Genomic DNA, 20,557 nt, shown 5'->3' on the forward strand with positions numbered 1-20,557 from the left:
TAGGTTTAAAAAAAATATAAACTAAAATCGATTGAATGGTGCAAAAATGCTCCGAACTATTGTTGTTCATTCAATCTGGAATGTAACATACCCATTAAACTTCTTCTTCCAGTGGATAAAAAACTTCTTGTCGGCTTTCGAGTGTTAATATTCGTTGGCATAACGGCATAATTTACAAATGGCTGTTGAAATTTTTCTGATTTTTGTGTACATTTCCATTTTGCATTGCAAATAAAAGAGAGCGAGTGAGGGGCACGAACACGGAATCGAATTTCGAGCATAAATATATGCGAGAATAAAAAAATAAATATGCGAATATCTTGTGCATATCGAGAGATGAAAGCCTCTCTCTCCCCCGCTCCCTCTCCCTCTCCGTCTCTCTAGCCGGCAGATGCAATTGACCAACGCCTGGACATGCTTCGTGTGCCGTACCCCCGCACCCAGGATCTTCTGCCACCTCTCGCATTTCCTGAAATTCTGTGTGCCGATGCCGATGCCGATTCCGATGCAACTGCTGCCATTTGCATCCCAATTGAGCTGCATTGCGTGCTCTGGCCACAATGCAAGGCATTAAAATTAGTTTATTTGAGCCCCGGCTGTGCCAATGGGCATTGCCAATCTGTGGTGGTTCCACTCCGCTCCCCGCCCCCAGCCCCGCCTATCCCCACACCCCACAAAAACGGAATCTCTGGCTGGTGCACTCATTGGCATTGCTCATACGCAGTGTGTGTCCCATCAGCCATTGTGTGCCAGTGCCTGTGTGTGTGCTCTGTTGTGTTTCGTTTATCGCCTATATTGTTTACTGTCACCCCTGTCGCCCAGTCTCTATTGGTCTGTGATTATGGTGTGCTCTCGGTCCGTGTCCGTTGATTTATTTTTGTTAGGATTTTGATTTTGATTTAACACAGCATTTAATTTATTTTAAATTATTAAGCAAATGGAAGAAATGTAAACGGAAAATTATGACTTAGAAATGGAATTATTTCAGGAAATATTTTACAATATTTTCCTACAAATTATTCTCAATCAAAAAATACCACCACAATACTGTGATTTATGTGCAAATTGTAGTTTATTTATTCAACAAAACGTTGAGGAGTTTTCATAGACAGTGCAGCGTCAGCAACGTCATTGTCATCATCAGCACTGGATGTGTGATTAATGGGCGGGCAAATAAATTATGGCACTTCATTTGGCCACAGCGGTTGGCCTCATACACAACAACAAACAGCAAAAAACCAGTAAGGAAGGGCCATTAAAAACGGCTTGTCAATGGCCCATAATGAGTGGACATAATTTCCATGAAACTAGTTAAAAGTCCACATTGCCCGGAAATGTCACATTACGCTGGGGTGGGCCCCGGAGTGTGTCAAACTATTCGATATTTATTCAGCAATTGATAAACGTTGAGCAAACAGAGGGCCAAGCCCAGTACATGGACGGACTGAGTGCTTGTGGAGCAGCCATTACAGGGTATCAAACCGACACGGGAGGTGCACACACAGGCCTCGACCTGCATGCCGGTGGGATGGGTCTGTCGATAGCAACCATTGCTGCTGTTCACCCTGGCGCACATGTACGTGATGTTCTGGACTGCAAAAGGGAGCGGGAGGGAGGAGGTTATCATTGCCATTCGAGGACGCAAACTCATACTTACTGCCGCCTTTGAATATGTAGGAGTACTTGACACACGAGAAGCCCGGCGACATTTGGCAGAGGAAGTTCTCGCGATCCTCCGTCATATTGTGCCACAGTGCCTTCACATCCGGCACCGTATCGTTGGCTAAAAAGCGTTTGTTTTCATATTGTTTAACCGCCAGAGCCAGTGGTTCTACTCACCTGTCACGACCAGCGGCATTTCACAGGGAATATCATTGAAGTCACCGACCCTCGAGTCGCAGGTCTCTGTGTGAATATTCGAGTGATTCTCATAGGCACCCACCCACGTGAAGTGAAAGCACTGTGGAGCTGCGGGGAGAATCAAAGTTATAATATATTTGCCAGAGATCTTTGGCCATTTAAAATCTTGAAACACCTTCGGCATGCAGGTGGTGGCAGAACAGAAGCAACAGTAGCCACAATCTCAACAGTTTCAGTGGCATTGCCGATAAGGTGTTTTATTTATGTATTTCTGTTCTTTTTCGGGTGGAGTAAGCTGTCGTCGGTTGCCACTGACAAAGGCACACTGATATTGAGGAGAGATGCCAAACGATAGCGAGCCTCGATCGAGGGGTAGAGATTGCAGGTAGAGTCTTATCAATACGTTTACTGTCACTACCCGGTGGGGAGTGGTGCAAGGAGAAGAGCAGACGCTCTCCCTAATTACTTGAAATGGCATTAAAATTAAGTAAGAAATGCTCCAAACTAAGTGTGGATACATCAGATCGATTCAATTGATGGTTGATTATGAGCTTTGCTTTACGAGTGTGAATGATGATCTTTGTGGGGTCAGTCCGCACCAAGAAGTGCCTTTGGTTCTTCGATTTTTCGAGTAGTATTTCCGAGTCTCTTTGATTGCAATCAGCCATCGATAAGCATTGTTATCTCCCTCTCTCTCTCTCTCTCTTTTTTCCTGTTGGCATTTTGATAAGCAAAGAAAGTGTCATAAATTGTTTTAATATCATTTTTGTGCAACTTATTTTAACCCCAGAAATGCTAGAGTAAAATGTGTTTAGATGTCGCCACTGTTCGCTCCTTATGCAAATGGCATTTAATTAAAAACTCACAATGGTGGGTCGGTTGGGAGGGGGCAACAATTAAACAGAAGCAGTTGCTGGTCAAATATTTTGTGAACGAAAGTCTGCAAATTGTATTTGTTGTTAATTGTTCAAATGTCCTGTTCGGGCTTCAGTTTGGAGCCTCCTCGAGTTCCTCCTCTGGCAAAATGAGTTTGAAAACAAATAAAAATGTCAAACGAATGAATAAAAGTTGTCTAATTTAATTTGTTTAGCAGCAGCAGCAGCGGCAGCAGCAGCAGTGGCATCAGGACAGTGCCCCACGCCAGTATGCACACACACTCACGTAGTTTGGAAAACATTTGCACAAATTGAATAAGAGAGCTAGAGAGCGAGAGATAGAAAATTTGTGTGCCACTTGTGTATTATTTTTTTAATTTATTTTTTAATTGTTCAAAACAATTAAAATTTATTTACAATTTGGTGTGCTGTGCTCGTGTGTCTGTATGTGTGTGCGTGTGCAAACTTTTGGTAGCGAGAGCAGCTGCCATCGAGCTACGTGTTCCAAAAACTTTGTTCGATTGTGTAAATTGCACAAGCAAGGGAAAGAGAAAGAGAGAGAGAGAGATGGGAGAGAGCGAAAGAGTACATCCATACATTCGGCTTTCAACTGCATTCGATCCATCAAACTCGAACTTTTCTTTGACTCTACGCTCCAGTTAATTCTCGATTAACCTGCAACATGATAAGCGTCTTTTACCGGCTTCTCCTTTGGCTCATTGCTGATTGGGTTCTTTGTCCAGCCATGATGGATCATATTTATTGACACGAAACGGAAATTAGCGTCGTGTGGGGCCATGAAAACTGTCAGTGATGGCCAAGGAACCGCGTAACTTAGGCATTTCCCAATACACTCCAAAAACTCCAAGAAGCAAACCCAAACTATAACTTCTACACACCAAAACGACAGTTCTTCGGGCGTTGAATTCATTAATTATGCAAATGCCTTTGATTCGGTCATGTTTTGTGGCTTCGACCAAAAAATATGTCGCTAAAATGCAAATGTTACGCAAGAGATTGAGTATGATGTGAGTGGGGTGGAGAGCAATCACAAAGAGTGCCATGTGATTAGCAAAAGCCGTTAGAGCAGCCGCCAAAAGTCCCAAAAAGTTAACAACAACTAAGCATAACCAAACGCATATTCGTTTGTGGTAGATTTATGCTTGAATGTAAGCAAATATCGCTGGGGTCTTATGGCGAAGCCTGCATAAAATTTGCATGCGATTAAAGTTGAGAAATGGGAAGGCAGGGAAAGGGCTGTGGTCTTTGGGTTCATGTTCCACACAAGGATTTATGCACGCATCTACCTGCCCTGCACTGGGCATACTTACATATGTACATATGTACATACATGTGTATGTACATATCGACAGTAGTAAAGCTTCGATCACTCAAGCAGCTACCGCGACGAAAGCTCAAGCTCCATATATACGCACGCATGCATGCATCTACCTGCTCTGCATTGGGCATACATAAATATGTACATATCGACAGTAGTAAAGCTTCGATCACTCAAGCAGCTACCGCGACGAAAGCTCACTCCCAATTCTTGAGCGAGAACGAGAGTGCAATATGTGCATCTGTGTATGTGTGGCTTCAGGCACGCACAGCTCACGGCAGATCAGTTGATGGAAGAACTTACTGTAAATTGCAAAAACAATTTTGCATCGTTTGTTCTCTCCTTCTGTTCGCGCATGCAAGATTGACGAATGGGCAGAGCGTTCCATCAGGTAACTGTTTTTCTGTCTGTGAGCTAGTCCCACAGTAGCTGCGTAAAGTATTTGTACATGTTGCACCTGGTAACAGCAACTAATGAACGACACTTTCTAGTGAAAGTAGAAGGCGAGGCTAATGTCGTGTCGGCATTTCAAATTTAATAAGGCAGAGAATGTAAAGGAACGTTGATGCTGCTGCTGCTACTGTGTCGCCTTTTCCCAATGACTTGCTAAAGCGATTTGCTAAATTACCAAGTTGCCTCTCGGAACGAGGGCACAGCATCGCATCTTTTGTCCAACGCACACACAGGATGCTGTCTCTCTTCTCTCTTCGCTTCCCTCTAATTACAGCTGCGAAGCGATGGCCGATTGCGAGTCCGGATCATTATGTCACCTGTACGAAAAATGTCTCACGTAAGCCGGAAACGAGGGGACCCAGGCCCGGGCCCGGGCCCAGGCCCAGCATTGAATGTCGCTCCCAAAGTGTGCAGCACATTCTGCGGAAATGGCATTTGGGGCTGCTGCTGGTCGTTAGTTTGCCTCTGCAATTCCGAAAACAAGGACCTACATATCTGGTCCTTCCGCTCTTAACCAACGAGCCTCCCCTACTAATACGATTAGTGTCATAATGCGCCACCATCGAAGCTGGAGCAGGAGTTGACAGGGGTAGGGTTTGGGCTTATTTGCAATCTGTGCCTGCCTTCTGCTTTAGCATGGCGACAACCGCTTTCAAGTCGTAGTAGGAGTAGCGATGATAGCTGAAGTACTCCTGATTCTTGCACTTCTTGGGACCCGGTAGCTCGTCCTCCTCCATCAGTCTGAACACGGAGGCTGGCATATAGGAGGGCAATGTGAATGCCTTTGTATGCCATACTTCCGGCTTACAGCCCGTCGGGAAATCGCGCTCATTCCTGGGACTGGGGCCAAGTCGACCGAGCTCCTTGCATAAACAGTCTTTGCTGCAGGTGCAACAACCGCCTGCATTTTGGCAGCCACAACCACAACTAGAGAATCGAATGCTATGGCTTGCTGCAGGTGATCGTGTCAGTTTCAGGCTCCACAAATTTACAGGGCAGCGTAGACACATTGCGGATCGGGTCTGGGCAGGAACAGAGAATTTTGACAATCAAAAATGTGTAAAGAAACTATAAATAAAGCCCTCTAGCCTCATGGATCACTTGGATAAGGATGAATGGGGGGAATGAGCACCAGGTTAATCCCCAAAGAGAACCCCGAATGAATATGTTTATTTGGCAATCCCACAGCGGCAAGCGGAGAGTGTCATAAACATAAGCTTGTTCTCTGCTGTAAGCTGTAAGCCTGGCCATAAACCAGAGAGCATAAAGCCAAAGCATGTTGAATAATTTCGATCATTAAACTTCTTCCACTTAAAATCCATTCAGGACTTGCCAACGTGCAAAACTTTAAGGACACGAACAGAGATAAATGCCTCAACAACCCAAAATGTTCAGCCCTCGACAATCAACCATTCAACCTCGTTCCGTATCACCCGCATCTAAGCAGCGGGGTAAAGTTTTTAAAACTAGCGTTAGAAACAACAACAATGGCAATAAAAATCAGCAACAACAACAACAGCAAGAAGAGAAACCACAGCAAAAGCAACAAAACATTGGGTTAAATAAACGCTGAAGCGGTGAACGGAGCGGCAGGCAGGCTCACTGTGCACCAGAATGGTTTTTAATACACTCTCAAGGCTCACGCAACACCAAAAACTTTCTCACCTGCCACCCACATACACACCCACAAACACACACACACACACATACACACACACACACAATGAGTGCGCACATAACGGTAACTCGATGTCGACGCCCAGCGTCTCCATTGCGGCCATGATTGTGGCTTGTAAATTTATAGTTTTACCAAGAAAATCGCGTTGGCAAAACTTTTTACTACTACAACATGTACATGTGTATGTGTGTGTGTGTATGTGTGTCTGCCACACACACGGGCCCTGCCATCTGCCCTCGGCCCCACCGTTGCTGCCAGCTGCAACATCCAACTACATTCACAATCACAATCCCAGTCAGCCAGTTGGCGACATCTAATTGCTTTTGTTTTGGGGGCAGCATAAAAGTGCCACACACACCCAGAGACACCCAGAGACAGACGGGGTACAGTTGTGTCAAAGAGGTTATACGGAAGCCCTTTCGTTAAGGTAATTTTCCGCTATAATTTGTATGACTTTGTTGTGTGTGTCTTTGCCTGTGTCTCTGTGCAATGTTTTTTCTTTTCTCTGTTCCACTTAAGGTTAAAAGTTGAGAGTGTTGTAAAAGTGTGCTCGAGCTCTATGCTTGAATGAAATTGAGGTTAGTTCTTGCTAATGCTTCAGGGGAAGGATGTGCTCCGATGGGGGAATAAATATAAACAAATTAGGAAATTACAATTTAATTATACCCGGTACTCGAAGAGTAAATAGGGTATATTGTATATGTGCACAAAGTGAATGTATGTAACGCACAGAAGGAAACGTTTCCGACCCCATAAAGTATATATATTCTTGATCAGCATCAATAGCCGAGTCGATTGAGAAATGTCTGTCTGTCCGTCCGTCCGTCTGTCCGTCTGTCCGTCTTGTTTGTCGGCTAGTTCTCAGAGACTATAAGAGCTAGAGCCACCAAATTTTGGCTCCAGACTGCTGTATGCTCACACTGAAACCAGTGTATTTCAAAAATGAGCCACGCCCCCTTCCGCCTCCGCAAAAGGGCGGAAACCTCCCAAATCGACAATTTTGAAGATAGCAGAAAACTAAAAACGCCATTCCGTAGGGAATGACCATATCTATCAGATCACCAATTGGGATCCGATTGGACCATTATTATAGCCAGAATGATTAATTTGCAGTAGCTAAACCCAGCAGCGCATCTTCTTCATCACCCCCCTTTTTACTGACAATTCCAGAGACCGATAATCAAAGTGCTAGACACAATAAATGTACAGTGGGGAGCAATGATGAGTACATGTTTACATTAACTGACTTTCGTCGCCCATAACTTCTAAACGCATAATGCAAACGTAACCAATTTTTTTGTAGATATCAATCACTTTATCCTTAACAAATAGGCAATAACAGAAAAATACAAATGTGAAGCTTTTAAATAGCGAAAAATAAAAAACTAAAAAAATTCGCATGTACTCATTTATGCACTTTTCGTTGTTTTCACTTATTTAATATTTCAAAATTTTCTAATCAACAATATGCCTGCAGATTTGATTTTAAATATTTTTTTGGTTATATTCTAGTAATACTAACATCAAATTAAGACATTTCTCATAATAATCGAAGCAGATTTCATGAATTTATTATATAGTGCCTATGTTGTACCTGAGGCTGAAGAAACAATATCTAGAAAATGTAAATACTATTGTGTAGCTCACTAAAAATGACTATACGACAGCTAATACTGCTGAAAAACATGGCATTAGTCAATCGGTGGTGATCAGAGTGGAAAAGACGCGAAATTTTGTCCCGAAACAGCAAAGCCAATGTCGCCCTAAGCCGTTAGCAGACCCAAAAGCCGCACTTATAATGTCGCAATTTAGTAACAAGGACTTTCTGAGGGCCAACGAGGTTCTTTTCGCATAATACTATCAATGTTGTTCTAGATGGCTAAGTTTGGCCATCGTTCCACCGCCTAAAACATACTTACACCATTTTACATCTTTTTTTTTTTAGTTTTTTATTTTTCGCTATTTAAAAGCTTCACATTTGTATTTTTCTGTTATTGCCTATTTGTTAAGGATAAAGTGATTGATATCTACAAAAAAATTGGTTACGTTTGCATTATGCGTTTAGAAGTTATGGGCGACGAAAGTCAGTTAATGTGAACATGTACTCATCATTGCTCCCCACTGTACATCCGATTTGCAAGTAGGAGAGCGAGTCATAATCCACCAACACCAAGAATCCAATTGTCTTTCCTATTCACTCATATAAGGAAAGAAGAACGAGAGAGCTCAGTCTTGTGTTGTTTTTACAGTTACTTTGCTATCTCACTCTCACACGAAAACCAGAGAAAAGCAAAAAGAAGAAACGGCGCATTATGATGGTTTCTGTATAACAAATCTTAAATGTAACTCCCTTTACAATTTCCGAGTCAAAAGTAGGAGAGCGACTCATAATCCACCAACACCAAGAATCCAAGTGTATCTCCTATTCACTCATACAAGGCAAAAAGAACGACAGCTCAGTCTCGCAATCTTTCGCCGTTACTTTGCTCTCTCGCTCTCAATGTTTTCGTATTCTTTCTCCTCTTCACTTCCTCATTAGCTAAATGTAAAGAGAGCGCAAATCCCATGCAAAAACGTAGATTCACCCTACACTGATCTGGTCTGGTCGGCTAGCTCAAAATCCCAGAGAGCAGTAGGCCCAGGTGCACGTCACAATGTTTGTGCATTAGATTTGAGAGTAGGGGAGCGCGGCCCAAGCCACCAACACCTACGCAGTTTACTTTTTTTGCAGCTTCCTCATCCCCACTCAGTAGTTAAAAATTTGTCAGCGCGTTCGGTCCGGTACGGATTCGGTCCGCGAAAAATCGGGTAAAATCGGGAAATTAAGGGAAAATTCGGGAAAAAGTATCGTGCAGTTTGTGCAGTGTACAACAACAAGTGTGTGTTAGTGAAATCAATAAAAAATCAAGATCATTTGCGGAGGAGCACAGCAGCGAGGCTAGAAGCAGATCGTCGATGGAAATATGCGGCAATATGTGAAAGTGAAGTGTGTGTTAGTGAAGTGAAATAAAATGTGGTGCAATGGTTGAACATTTTGTGGACAAAAAATGCGAGATCAAATGCGAAATATACGACAATATGTGAAAGTGAAGTGTGTGTTAGTGAAGTGCAGTGAAATATGGTGAAATGGTTGAACATTTTGTGGACAAAAAATGCGAGATCAATTGTGAAATATGTGAAAGTGAAGTGTGTGTTAGTGAAATATGGTGAAATGGTTGAGCATTTAATGGGCAAAAAAAATGAGATCAATTGCGGAGGAGCACAACAAGGCTAAAAGCAGATCGGCGTTGGAAATATGCGGCAATATGTGAAAGTGAAGTGTTAAATGTGTTTTTTTTTCGTACAAATGTATGTACATATGTACGTACATAGAGCTAAAATGTTCTAAATTTGCACCAAGGGCTTGCAATGTGTGTGTGTGAAAATGTGCCAAAAAAGGCGTGAAGTTGTCCCCTCCCTTTACCGTGCAGTCATATAAAAGCGCAAGAAAAAAAAGAGGCGCAAAAGCAAAGAGAAGAGCGAGTGTCAGCGCTCTCATTTCAAGTGTCCCCTAATAGGGTGAGGCAACCCAATTCGTGCAAGTCTGACTCTCTCTCGTTGAGAGTGTGTGCGTACGAACATCCGTCCCAATGCCTCACCCTAAATTAATGTGCCCAAAATCTGTGCTCTTATTAGAATCTCTCGCTCGATCCCGTTACATTTATTTCGTTTCGTTCGTTTCGTCGTATCGTCGCGCGGGTTACGTATGCATGTGTGTAAAGAGGACAATAAGTGCTTCACGGCACATGCGAAAAGAAGAAGCGCAATGAGGAAAAGAAGAATGTAAAAGGCAAGTGAAAATTGATGTTTTATGTTTGCTTTACAGTTTATACTTTGTTTTCGCAAATGCTCGTATATTTTTCTCAGTGACGATCATTTTTTTCCTTTACTTATTTTTGTTTTGTTTATTGCCGTACCCTATGGCTTTACGCTCTCGAAATTAACCAAAAACAATTCTCCTTACACTTGCACCTCTCGATAAGTGAGTGTGGGTGCACGCAAAGGCAGTTTTTCTCTCCTTGCATAATTTTTATACCCGGTACTCGAAGAGTGAATAGGGTATTTTGTATTTGTGCACAAAGTGGATATATGTACATACATACATATGTAACGAAGTACACGTTTCCGATCCCATAAAGTATATATATTCTTGATCAGCATCAATAGCCGCGTCGATTGAACCATGTCTGTCTGTCCGTCCGTCCGTATTGTTGAGCGCCTTGATCTCAGAGACCATAAAAGCTAGAGCCACTAAATGTTGCATCCAGCCTTCTGTATGCTCACACTGTTATAAGTGTATTTCAAAAATGAGCCCCGCCTCCTTAACAAAAAACGCCATTCCGTAGGGAATGACCATATCTATCAGATCACCAAAATGGGATCCGATTGGATCATTATTATAGCCACAATGGAGAAATTAATTTTCAGTGGCCAAACCCACCCCGTCCCGCAGCATTCACACTCTGCTTCGCGCTGTTTATGGCCTCTGCCCCTGACACATCTCTGCCGCTGCCTCTGCATCTGCCGCTGCCTCTGCCGCTGCCTCTGCCTCTGCCGCAACTCTGCAGTGTGTGTCTATAGGGGAGGTTGGCGAGCTAAAGGAGCGTGTTGGCGTGAGCAGTGTTGTTGATGTAGATGACAGATGAAGAAAAAATGTAAAATTTGACAAATAACCGCTAAAGTGCAGATGTAGTACTGAGTGCCGGGTATAAAAGTTGTGACGCGTAAGAAGCGTCTCACACGTCCCTTCTCGTTTTTTATGTAAAAGACTACTTCGAGCGCTTGCAAACCAAAGTATGACCTAGAACTAGTAGTGATAATAATTACCTTTGAACCAGTACTAACTTAAACTCAAACAGCAGCAGGATTTGTTCTGTTTCTATAAGCAAATAATAATTACTCAGAACTCTATCTAATGTCGATTTTCCTTCTAATTCCCACCTAATGTTATTTAAAGCATGACGTAAATCGAATCAAATCGAATCCTTACAATTTGCGAGAATTTCTCAAGACATTCGTTTGACATTCGTGGCGGTGGGCTGCACATTAAACGTGAAACGTGAAATGAAACAAAGCTGCAGCTGCAGATGAACTTTATGCAAATGTTACGGGAATTTTGGTATTTTCCGCTGCCCTGCCCTGCCCCGACCCAGCCTCAGCTTCAGCGTCAGCCTCAACTTCGCTGCGATGATTACTCATTGCCGAGTGGGTGGGTGGGTTGGGTGCAGCTTTTGTGCCATTTTTAGCACCAAGCAGCCGGCATCGGAAGTCGCAACTTTGATGCTCTCTCCTGGTTTTGTGGGCGTGGAGAAGGGATCTTTTGGTGTAACCTCTGCCCGAAAGGGTATGGCAACAGTGTAGTCGACTATTTGGCTGCTTGCTTAATTAAAATGCGGAGGCAGTGCGAGCGCTTCATTTGGCCCGCTTAATCGCCCTACCACAGATTCGCATCTCTTCACCCACTTCCACGCCCACTCACAGAGGCAGACCCAAATCCAGAAGCAGAACCAGGACCCAGGACCCAGCCTCAGCCTCCGCTTCGTGTGCCTGTTGTTGCTTTGCATGTAAAGTGTCAAGTTTTTCATTATAATTTGCATATTTTTCGCCAACTTTTCGTCTGCACCTCCCCGCCCACCGCCTCCATGCCGTGGCAGCAGCGCAAATGACAACAATAAGCATTATGGCAAGAGCCCGGCCGTGCCCGACTGCCCCTCTCTGCACGATTCCTGTGGCTGTGGTGGTTCTAGACAACAATCCCAGGCTACGGGGCAGGACCTAGGCTACACTCTCTCCCGTCTATCTGCTAGATACACAGAATGTATCTCTTAAGCTATTTTCAAGTTTAATTCCTTGACTCCTCGGCCCTCTCCCTCCACCGCGTCCCAAGGATGTTGCCGAGCCGCGGCGCATAATCACGCGAAATCTGAAAACGTGTCTGGTATAATAATGAGCACTGATTATAACTTGAAATTGTGTGTGAAAGTACAGTTGTGTGCACAAGTTATGCTACGTGCGGATACAAAAATGAAACAGCAACAACAAAAAATATACACACAGACTCCCAATGAAAATTCGCACAACTTTGATGAAAAACAAAAGGCAGAAGCCAGTGGGTAAAAAGGAAAAAGCATTGAGACAAGAGGAAAATCATTACTCTCATCGAAGAGAGAGAGAGAGCTAAAATCTATTTCCAGCAGTACCCATACATTTCTCACCCACTGTGCCGCAGTCTTCACCTCGAGTCTTTTCTTTCTTTACATCCTTCCTTCCTCCCTCTCTCTCCCGCTTCTTGCATTCGATTTGATGCGTATTTAAACTAAAAATGAACTCTTCTTAATCAACTTGCAAGCGGCAGGCGCTGTGTGTCCAGGGCAGAAAGAACTACCAGTAGCCTTCACCTCAATCAGCGCCGTCTGCCTGCTCGTCCCTGGATGGATGCCCCGTGGCACCATTGTTATGTGGTATTGTGCCAACATGGCTGATGGCTGATGGCATGTCCTCACTCATCCTACACGTCGTCTTGCTCCATCCTGCAGTACGTGCGGAGAGCCTGCAGGATATTATATAATGTGTAGTAATTTGAATTTGAAGTGTGTGGCATGGCTGGGAATGGAGAAGCTTATAAGGGGGACAGAGACGAGGCAGACGACTGACGCGTCATGCCCTCTGTCGATTTTTCTTACTTTCTTCCCCTTCCCTGTTCTCTGCTTTCGCCCTAGCCCTCTGGCATCGGCGATGGGGAAACATCAAAAATGTTCACCCATCCACCAGGAGCATGTGGAGTGTGGGTTGTGCGGACGGATTAATGAGATTTTCTTTTATGGATTTATGATGATTATTTTGCTGTTATTAGAGTTTAGAAGCGTGACAGTCGATTCTCCATTTTAAAGTAATCCTTTGATATATGACTCAGGCACGAGAGGGATCCCAGACACTGGCTGGTTCCACTTCACTCCACTTTAGTCCCCAAAAGCCCCCACTAAATCACAAAAATTGCATGCAACCGCCGCCCCATTAGCCGGCTCTTATTTATGGCAACGCGACATTCAATGACAATTCAATATATTTTTGGGTATATTCCTTACAAAAAAACAACAAAAAAACCAGCAAAGGACATGGTGAAAAAAGTCGAAATCAAATGAAATTTGTATCTGGTCGTCGGTCATTTTTGGTTGGTTGGCCTCTGCCTCTGCTGGTCGTGGCCATTTTTGGCCTGGCCATCTCCACAATCGCCGCGCACAATAAACCATTACAGACGATTAATTTCATTATCCGCGCGCCCCCCGCTAACGGGAGATCAAAAACAGCAACAGATTTATGCGTACGACCGCAGAAATATCTCTCTCGCCTCTTCTCTCTCTCTCTCACTCTCTCTCCATCAAAAGTGATTGCAATTTTGCAATCTTTCATGTTTCTTATTTGTAGAAATTTTTGCTTTTTGGATAAATGGCTTGATAAAACTGTTGATAATTTTGGTGGCTGTTTTGTGTGGTTTTATGTAGTCCAGCCCAATCTTTTGTGCTTTGTTCCCATGATGGATTGATCGAAGCGATAGAGCGTAAATTCTTTTTTATGTCCTAACAAAAATGAACAAAAAATAGGCAATGAAATGGGTCCCAACAGAATTTGAATGCCATCCTAAATCCATAAATTTTGTAGCTTTTCTTTTCTCTCTTTTTTGCTGAAATAAAAGTTGTTTTATTGCCATGAAAGATAGGAATTTCTTATATTTAATTATGATTTATTTAGAAAGCCTTTTAAATTTTAATTATTTTTGAGGGCAAATTCTTTTGTTGGTAAATAAGTTTTATGTGCGAGATTGCCAAGTAAAGGGTATTAAAGCAAATGTAAATGTATGGATTAAGAAATTGAGAAGAGGGAAAACACAAAGAGCAAGGTAGAGTCCCGTTTGTTATTGCTTTTGGTGTGAGCAAGGCCGCCAGAGAGCGTAGGAGACTGTCATGTTGTTGTTGTTGTTGTTGCTGAGAGAGGGCAATGCAACGAGGCAATTGGAGAGAGAGCGTTTGATTTCGTGTGAGCAGCAAAGCTCGTAAATTAATTTGAGATCAAGAGATAAAAGAACCCTCTTGCCTTTGCCAAATATTTGCACGATGCAGGTGACGGGCAGACATGTCCCTCTCACTCGCACTCAGCAATAACTGGGGAATGCGTACGATAACAGCAGCGAGCGCTGGTCGCTTCGCTCTTTACTTCCTCTCTCACTCTCACTCTCCTCTCCACACAGAACAACGAAGAAGCAAACTAACGGAAACCAAAGCTCAAAAGCAAAGAGAATGCACAGCCAACAGAAAAGAATAAACACAGAAAAGCACAACTTCTTGTCGATCTCAGTAATTTTGCTTTAATCAGCAAAGGAAAATAATTATAATGAAGAAACGTACTGTGAGCAATGGTTCGCTTTCCCCACGAAGGTGTTATAACCTTTGATCATTTGATCAGTTCAAGCTGTGCCAAGCTGAGCCAATGGGACATTTTGGACAAACCCACAGCCAGTTTTTGGAAGCAAGAAAGAAAAGCAAAGAGGTAGAGAGAGAGAGAGAGAGAGAGAGAGAGAGAGAGAGAGAGAGAGAGAGAGAGAGAGAGAGAGAGTGAGGAATCATACACAGCCAGAGCATTTATTTTGCACTCCCTGGGGTGCATTTTATTTTAATTGCTTCTCTTGTTTGTTTTTTTACACTTTTACCCTTTTTGTGTGTGTTTTGTGCATTGAAAAATTGAAGCAAATAAATAGAAGATTCAATTCATTAATGCAAACAGATCGAATCGACAGCTGGAGAGAGCATGGGAATCCGACTCGCTAGACGCATTTTTCATGCTTCCGTTTCCGATGCCTTCGCAACAGATACACACACACAGAGATACAAAGATACAAAGATACAGTTTGACTTATTTCTATTTGTATTTGCCACGCTTTTATTTTCGTGGTCGATGGCCGCCACAGGAGACATGAAAGGAGTATTTCTCCACTTTGCTGGCATTTCTCTTCCTTTCTCTGTACTTTCTCTCTTTGTGTGTGTGTGTGTGTGTGTGTGTGTGGATTGCTGGGGGTCATGTTTAGCTTTTTCACCCCTTTTTGAATTGCTTGGCGCTCTGGCGCGCCGACCCCTGAGGGGGTTTTCTGTGCCATGCAGCATCGGTTCGGTCTGTATGGGTGTTGCTGTTGCTTCTTGTTTGTTTGTGTCTCATTGAGCGTGGAGCGAAGCCAGGAGGTCTTATAGAAAGAGACAACACATACACAAAGAAAGCCAGAGGGAGAGGGCGAGTGCGAGGGAGAGGGCGAGTGGTGAGTGAGAGCTGGAAAACGTTTTCGTTTCGGATTTATTTGCTTAAAGCCCAGAGTAAAAAGTTCTCTTTGGGTTTTTGGCTGGCTGCTGCCATGACGGGCGATGGGTAACTGTAATTGTCATTATGGCCCTGGGCAGTCCCAGCCCCAGTTACTTACTAACCTCTAACCTAAACCCTTTACCACTCTATAGCAATGTTCCTCTCGCCGCCCCCCCAGCCTTACACTTTCATACATTGCCCGTGCAGGCGGGCATTACCATTTGCAGCTGAGGTTTGCCATGCACAGAAGAAAGTATCTGGAGGAAGATAAAAGTAGAAATTTATATGGAATAAGAGCATTATAAAAGGGCCTTTTGCCCATTCATTTCGACTCCTTGCAAATGTTTGTCTTTGGCTTGGAAGTGAAACGAAGGCGACTTGAGGCTGGGGGGGTGGCCCGTGCTTTTCCAAGTGCTTTTCATATTTAGACGAGCCACTTACGACCATGCCCACTGCCTGCAGTGGTCTCCCCCATCATCATAATCATTTAGAGGAAGTTCTCCGCGGAGCAGGCACACGGCACACTCCACAAAGTATCTATCAATATTTGCCTTTGGAAGGAAGTTCAGTTGAGTTCCTTTTGCCTTTTGGCGTTATTTGTTGAGTTATTAACTGAAATTAAGGAAATTGAAATGCGTTTTCCGCATAAGAGCGTGAAATTAAGGTTACTCCCTCTACTGTCTCCCAACACTTGGAACTTTTCTAATTATGCGACAAGATAATTAACTCAATTCTCGAGCCTTACGTAGTGGCATGCTCTGGCATCCATGGACCACAAATGGGATATTTTCGTAGCGGCAACAAAGGGCACACAAATGTTTGAATATTTCGATGTTGCAATGTGGCAATGGCCATGGCCCCAAAACAGTTGGCAAGCCGCCGAGAGCTGCCCTGTCTCTGGGCTATCTCTGGGGATGGAAAGTGCCATAAAAACCGCCGCCGAATGATGCTAAAGTTTTCAAATTGCTGGCCAATGTGGTCGTGGCGGGAGGGGGGTGGGGGGTGGAGTGGAATGTACACATAAAGCCATTGTTGGAGGGGTGCGGGGGCTTTGTTGGGGTGCCAGCTAATATGGCGTCCAATGTCAATTGTGAAATGCTTTTGTTTGATTTTATTTGCCCAAAAATGTTGCAAATCGTCGCAGAGATAAATGTTTTTGCGGCTACACATAATGACGGTGCAATCCACGGTTAAATGTAAAGCTTTGGTAGAGTCTGCATATTAGAGGGATGCAAATAGAGTCACACGTTCTGCAGGCATCACTTGAAACACTCCTCAAGTCTGTCATCAGCTGGAATTTGAATGTATTTGTGTGCACCTGCCATCACGCTGCCAGCACAGATCTGAAGTCATTATCTAACAAATAGCCATGTATCATATCAAAGAGCAGCCACTGATAATGCGCCCTGATTAAGGGCTCTATAAGCTCTCGTACACCCCCAAGCCACACGCTGTTAGAGGCTTAGCAGGAGCGGTGCTTGATCTGCTGACTTTCGCTTCCCATTGTGTGTGTGGTGTGTATTTGCATGTACACCGCGTAGCGTACGCGTCATCATAATCGTCATCATCCTGTCATCATCATCAAAGTAATTGCAGACACACTCCCGCCCCAATGGAGCTGAGCTGCTCCACTGGAGCGGAGCGTCGTCTGCTTTGCAAATTACTTTCACAATTTTCAAATAGCTTCAGCTCTGGCATCGTTGTGACTGCGCTAATTTTAGATTTCTGTGTTTGGTTTCGTTTCATTTTGGAGACAGGCTAGGACTCTGATGAGGCACATTAGCAGTTGAGTGAAATAAAATAAATGTAAGGAAACATATTTAGGGTAAGGGAAGTACAAGTAACTCTTAAAAACCATCTGAATCAACGAGTAATACAAATTAAAATGTGCTTCGGTACATGCAACTCACGTTGAGCGGCACACGGCATCGTGTGAACTCCGCATGCAACATGCATCTTACGTGCCAAGCTGCTTCCTCTCAATTTTCCTCGATAATTATGTGCGCGCGTACTTTAAGATGATTTAAGGGCGGCTGCCAGGGGAAAGGAAAAGGAAAAGGCGCAGCAGCCAGTGAAATATCAGATCACAAAGGGAAAATGCTCTCACAACCCAGCCCAGCCATCGCCCGCCACCCAAGAGAGGTGTCAGAACAACGAGCAGCCAACCCCTCCCCACCCAGCTCCCCACCCAAAGAAGCTGTCAAGCGTTGAATGTAAATGCCAGGCAGCCAAGAGATAAGCCTCGCCAAGCCGAGCCGAGCCAAGCCAAGCCGAGCCCAGGCATCAGGCACCAGGAACAGCAAACAAGCCAAAGTGTCGTCCTTCCCATTGTCCTTCTTTCTTGCCACTCGTCTTCGTTGTCTTGAAGCCATCCTACGCATACTCTGGCAGGGGCGGGTACTGCGATAATGTGGAGAGGAGTGAGAACAAGTTGCCGGAATACCCATAATGAGTCACTAAATTTGCCAAAGTTCCCATTTTGTTTCCTGCACGCCGAGTCTTTCAACGAAACTTTTACTAAAATCTTTGAAAGGGTATCTGCAGCTTCGGCTCGCATTTCCTTTGCGTCTCTTTGTTGGTTTTTTTTTTGTTGGTTCGCATTGTCAGTGCGCGACTAAAATTAAAAGAAGGAACAAAAAAAAATGTGAACAAAAAATGATAAGGCATCGGCGCTGCCAACTTGACACAATGAACTTAATATTAATATGAAGTAAATAAGGGCCAGCAGCGCCGCCAAGTGTTGAAGCTGAAGTGTAAAGTGGAGAGGGGCAAGGGGAGTGAGCACTCCACTCCACTCCACTCTCCTTTAGTCCTTTATGTGTGTGCGGTTCGAATGTGTTGAAAAGATTTACGAGCCCCGAAAAATTCGAACAAAACTTTAAGAGAGCGACCGAGCCATAAATTAGGCGGCAAGCAGCAAGCAGTCTCCGTATTTTGACAAGGCCCAGCAACGCCTCTCACTTGTGGATGTGGATGTGGACTCTCCGCCTCACCGCACCCTTTGGACAGCTTCCGCTATCCTTTATTGGTGGTGGGCCTCACCTTTGTGTCCGCCAAAGGGTTTTCCCGCGCTTATTGTTATTGTTATTGATGCTCTTATCAGTTGCAATTATTTTTTTGATTTACACAATTCGATGTTGGCTGCTGCTGCTGTTTGTTCCTTCTGCTTTTTGTGCGCTTTGTTTGCAATTTTCTCGCCTCGCTTTGCGGCTACCCAAAGGCCACAGAAGGCAGAGCATGGGCAGATCGAGAGGACAGGATGGCGGCAGTGGGTAGCAGGTAGGCATTCATCCGCTCATTTGGCCAGGGCTTAGTCCCGGGGAGAAAGTCCCTTTTGCTTCCCTCTCTCTCTCTCGCACTCTCTCTCTTTCTGCGTTAGCATTATTGACAGTTGTTGTGGAATAATCAGATTTAAAACGTTAAATGTCGTCGCTACTTGGGTGGGTCGTTTCTCCTTTCTCCTTTCTCCTCGCCAACTGCTCATCTCCTCCTCCCACAGTCCGCCCGTTGTGCCCGTGTTTTGTGCTTGGGCCCTCCATTGTTCCTCGTCTTTTATCTTTCTGTTGTATTTTCTGTTTTGGGAACATTCTGCAGCCAACACCCGAGGATTGGCTTTGCATTTAAGTAGCAATTTCCTGTTTCGTTTCGTTTTGTTTCTCCCGCTCCTTGCTGCTCTCCTGGGCCATGTAATGAGAGGTGGAAAATGTGGAAAATTGTTGCTCGGGAAACGTTTACAAACTGTAGTGATAATATGAGGATTATCAAGTGAGTTCTCTGTCCTATAAAGGTGGTTGGTTGGTGTTTACTTCATGCATGAAGAAAATACGCAATTTCTTGAAGTTTATGCTGGAAAATTATGAGTTTATTTAGGTGCAAAATGTGTTTAAGCTCACAGATTCATGGAACTCGCTCACCATCAAAATGTAATCCCTGCAAAAGGACCATCCATAATGCATAATTGCTGACTTTACAACGTAATAGCCGGCAAATTAATCCGACGTAAGGTGTTGTGTTATTTCACGTAAGCCGATTGCCCCGATTTGCTCCATCCATGGGGCCCCAATATTTCCTAGGCTGCCATTACCTAATGCACTTGTGTGCGCTGCTCTACATCGATGTCTTCATTTGGAACGGAATACGAGCCCATCCTTGGAGACCCAAACACACGCACACAAACAGACACACACCCACTCGTACACCGCCTACCCACTCTGCTGCATAATCAAATTCAATTGCTCATTCAAAACATTAAACTGTTTATTTTTGGATGGAAGACGGTATTCGGTGGCAGCCAGAGCCAGAGGCAGAGGCAGATGCAGAGCCCGAGGCAGATGCCAAGGCAGAAGCGGGTTCAAGTGGCAAGGCACTTCATCATGCCGCCTAATCATTTGACCCACTTGAGAGTTGTGCAAATACTTTTTACGTCCCCGTCCCCTGCTTACACACCCACTCGCTGTCTCTCTCTCTGTCTCTCCTTCAATGGCACCACTCTATTCCAATCTGTCGCCCCCATTCTGCCCCACACACACACACTGCCCCAACCAGACTCGGGGACACATGAGCTGGTCTAATCCTTTCAACTGTCGTAGTCGCAGTAGCAGTAGCAGTCGGAGATGGAGATGGAGATGAAGACCCGGACAGAGTCTCAGTCGGAGATGGAGACCTGGAGACCTGGAGACGGAGTCGAGCAGTTTTGCATGCATGCAGCAATCGTTTGGTGGCAGGAGGCAGAGGGAAGGAGCCGGAGCTGGAGCTGGAGCTGGATGGGCGTTGCACACAAGTGAAGACAAGGAATTTGGAAAATCTCAGCTCAGTGTCAGGTTGCACGTTGAAAATTTGTCGTCATCGTGTCTCGCACACAAAAAATGGCGTTAAGCATAGAATTTTACCCAAGACAAGGTAAAGGGCGAAGCAGATGCCGAGGGTAGGGATACGAATGGGGATATGGAAGGGCTGCAGAGAATGAAG

At 44.3% G+C, this 20,557-nt stretch overlaps 2 protein-coding genes across 2 annotated transcripts in view; one reads left to right on the forward strand and one right to left on the reverse strand.

The window, feature by feature from the left end:
* LOC117892477 overlaps positions 1-20,557 on the forward strand; it is a 135,274-nt gene that overhangs the window by 6,476 nt on the left and 108,241 nt on the right. The window lies entirely within an intron of this gene.
* On the reverse strand, positions 1,366-2,174 carry LOC117892482. Its single transcript, XM_034798735.1, has 4 exons — positions 2,036-2,174; positions 1,840-1,968; positions 1,658-1,783; positions 1,366-1,593 (listed from the first exon to the last, which is right to left on the reverse strand). Exons 1-4 carry the CDS (start codon positions 2,100-2,102, stop codon positions 1,370-1,372), a joined length of 546 nt encoding a protein of 181 aa, XP_034654626.1. The 5' UTR covers positions 2,103-2,174; the 3' UTR covers positions 1,366-1,369.

Source organism: Drosophila subobscura, chromosome E (genome assembly GCF_008121235.1).
Source record: "Drosophila subobscura isolate 14011-0131.10 chromosome E, UCBerk_Dsub_1.0, whole genome shotgun sequence".
NCBI classification, from domain to species: domain Eukaryota; kingdom Metazoa; phylum Arthropoda; class Insecta; order Diptera; family Drosophilidae; genus Drosophila; species Drosophila subobscura.

Bases quoted from the DNA above. Each gene is read 5' to 3' on its own strand.
- LOC117892482 (XM_034798735.1), bottom strand. From the start codon at position 2,102: ATGCCACTGAAACTGTTGAGATTGTGGCTACTGTTGCTTCTGTTCTGC. The intron at 1,969-2,035 runs GTGTTTCAAGAT...TTCTCCCCGCAG, and splicing joins CCACCACCTGCATGCCGAAG to CTCCACAGTGCTTTCACTTC. The intron at 1,594-1,657 runs GTAAGTATGAGT...TCCCTTTTGCAG, and splicing joins CTACATATTCAAAGGCGGCA to TCCAGAACATCACGTACATG.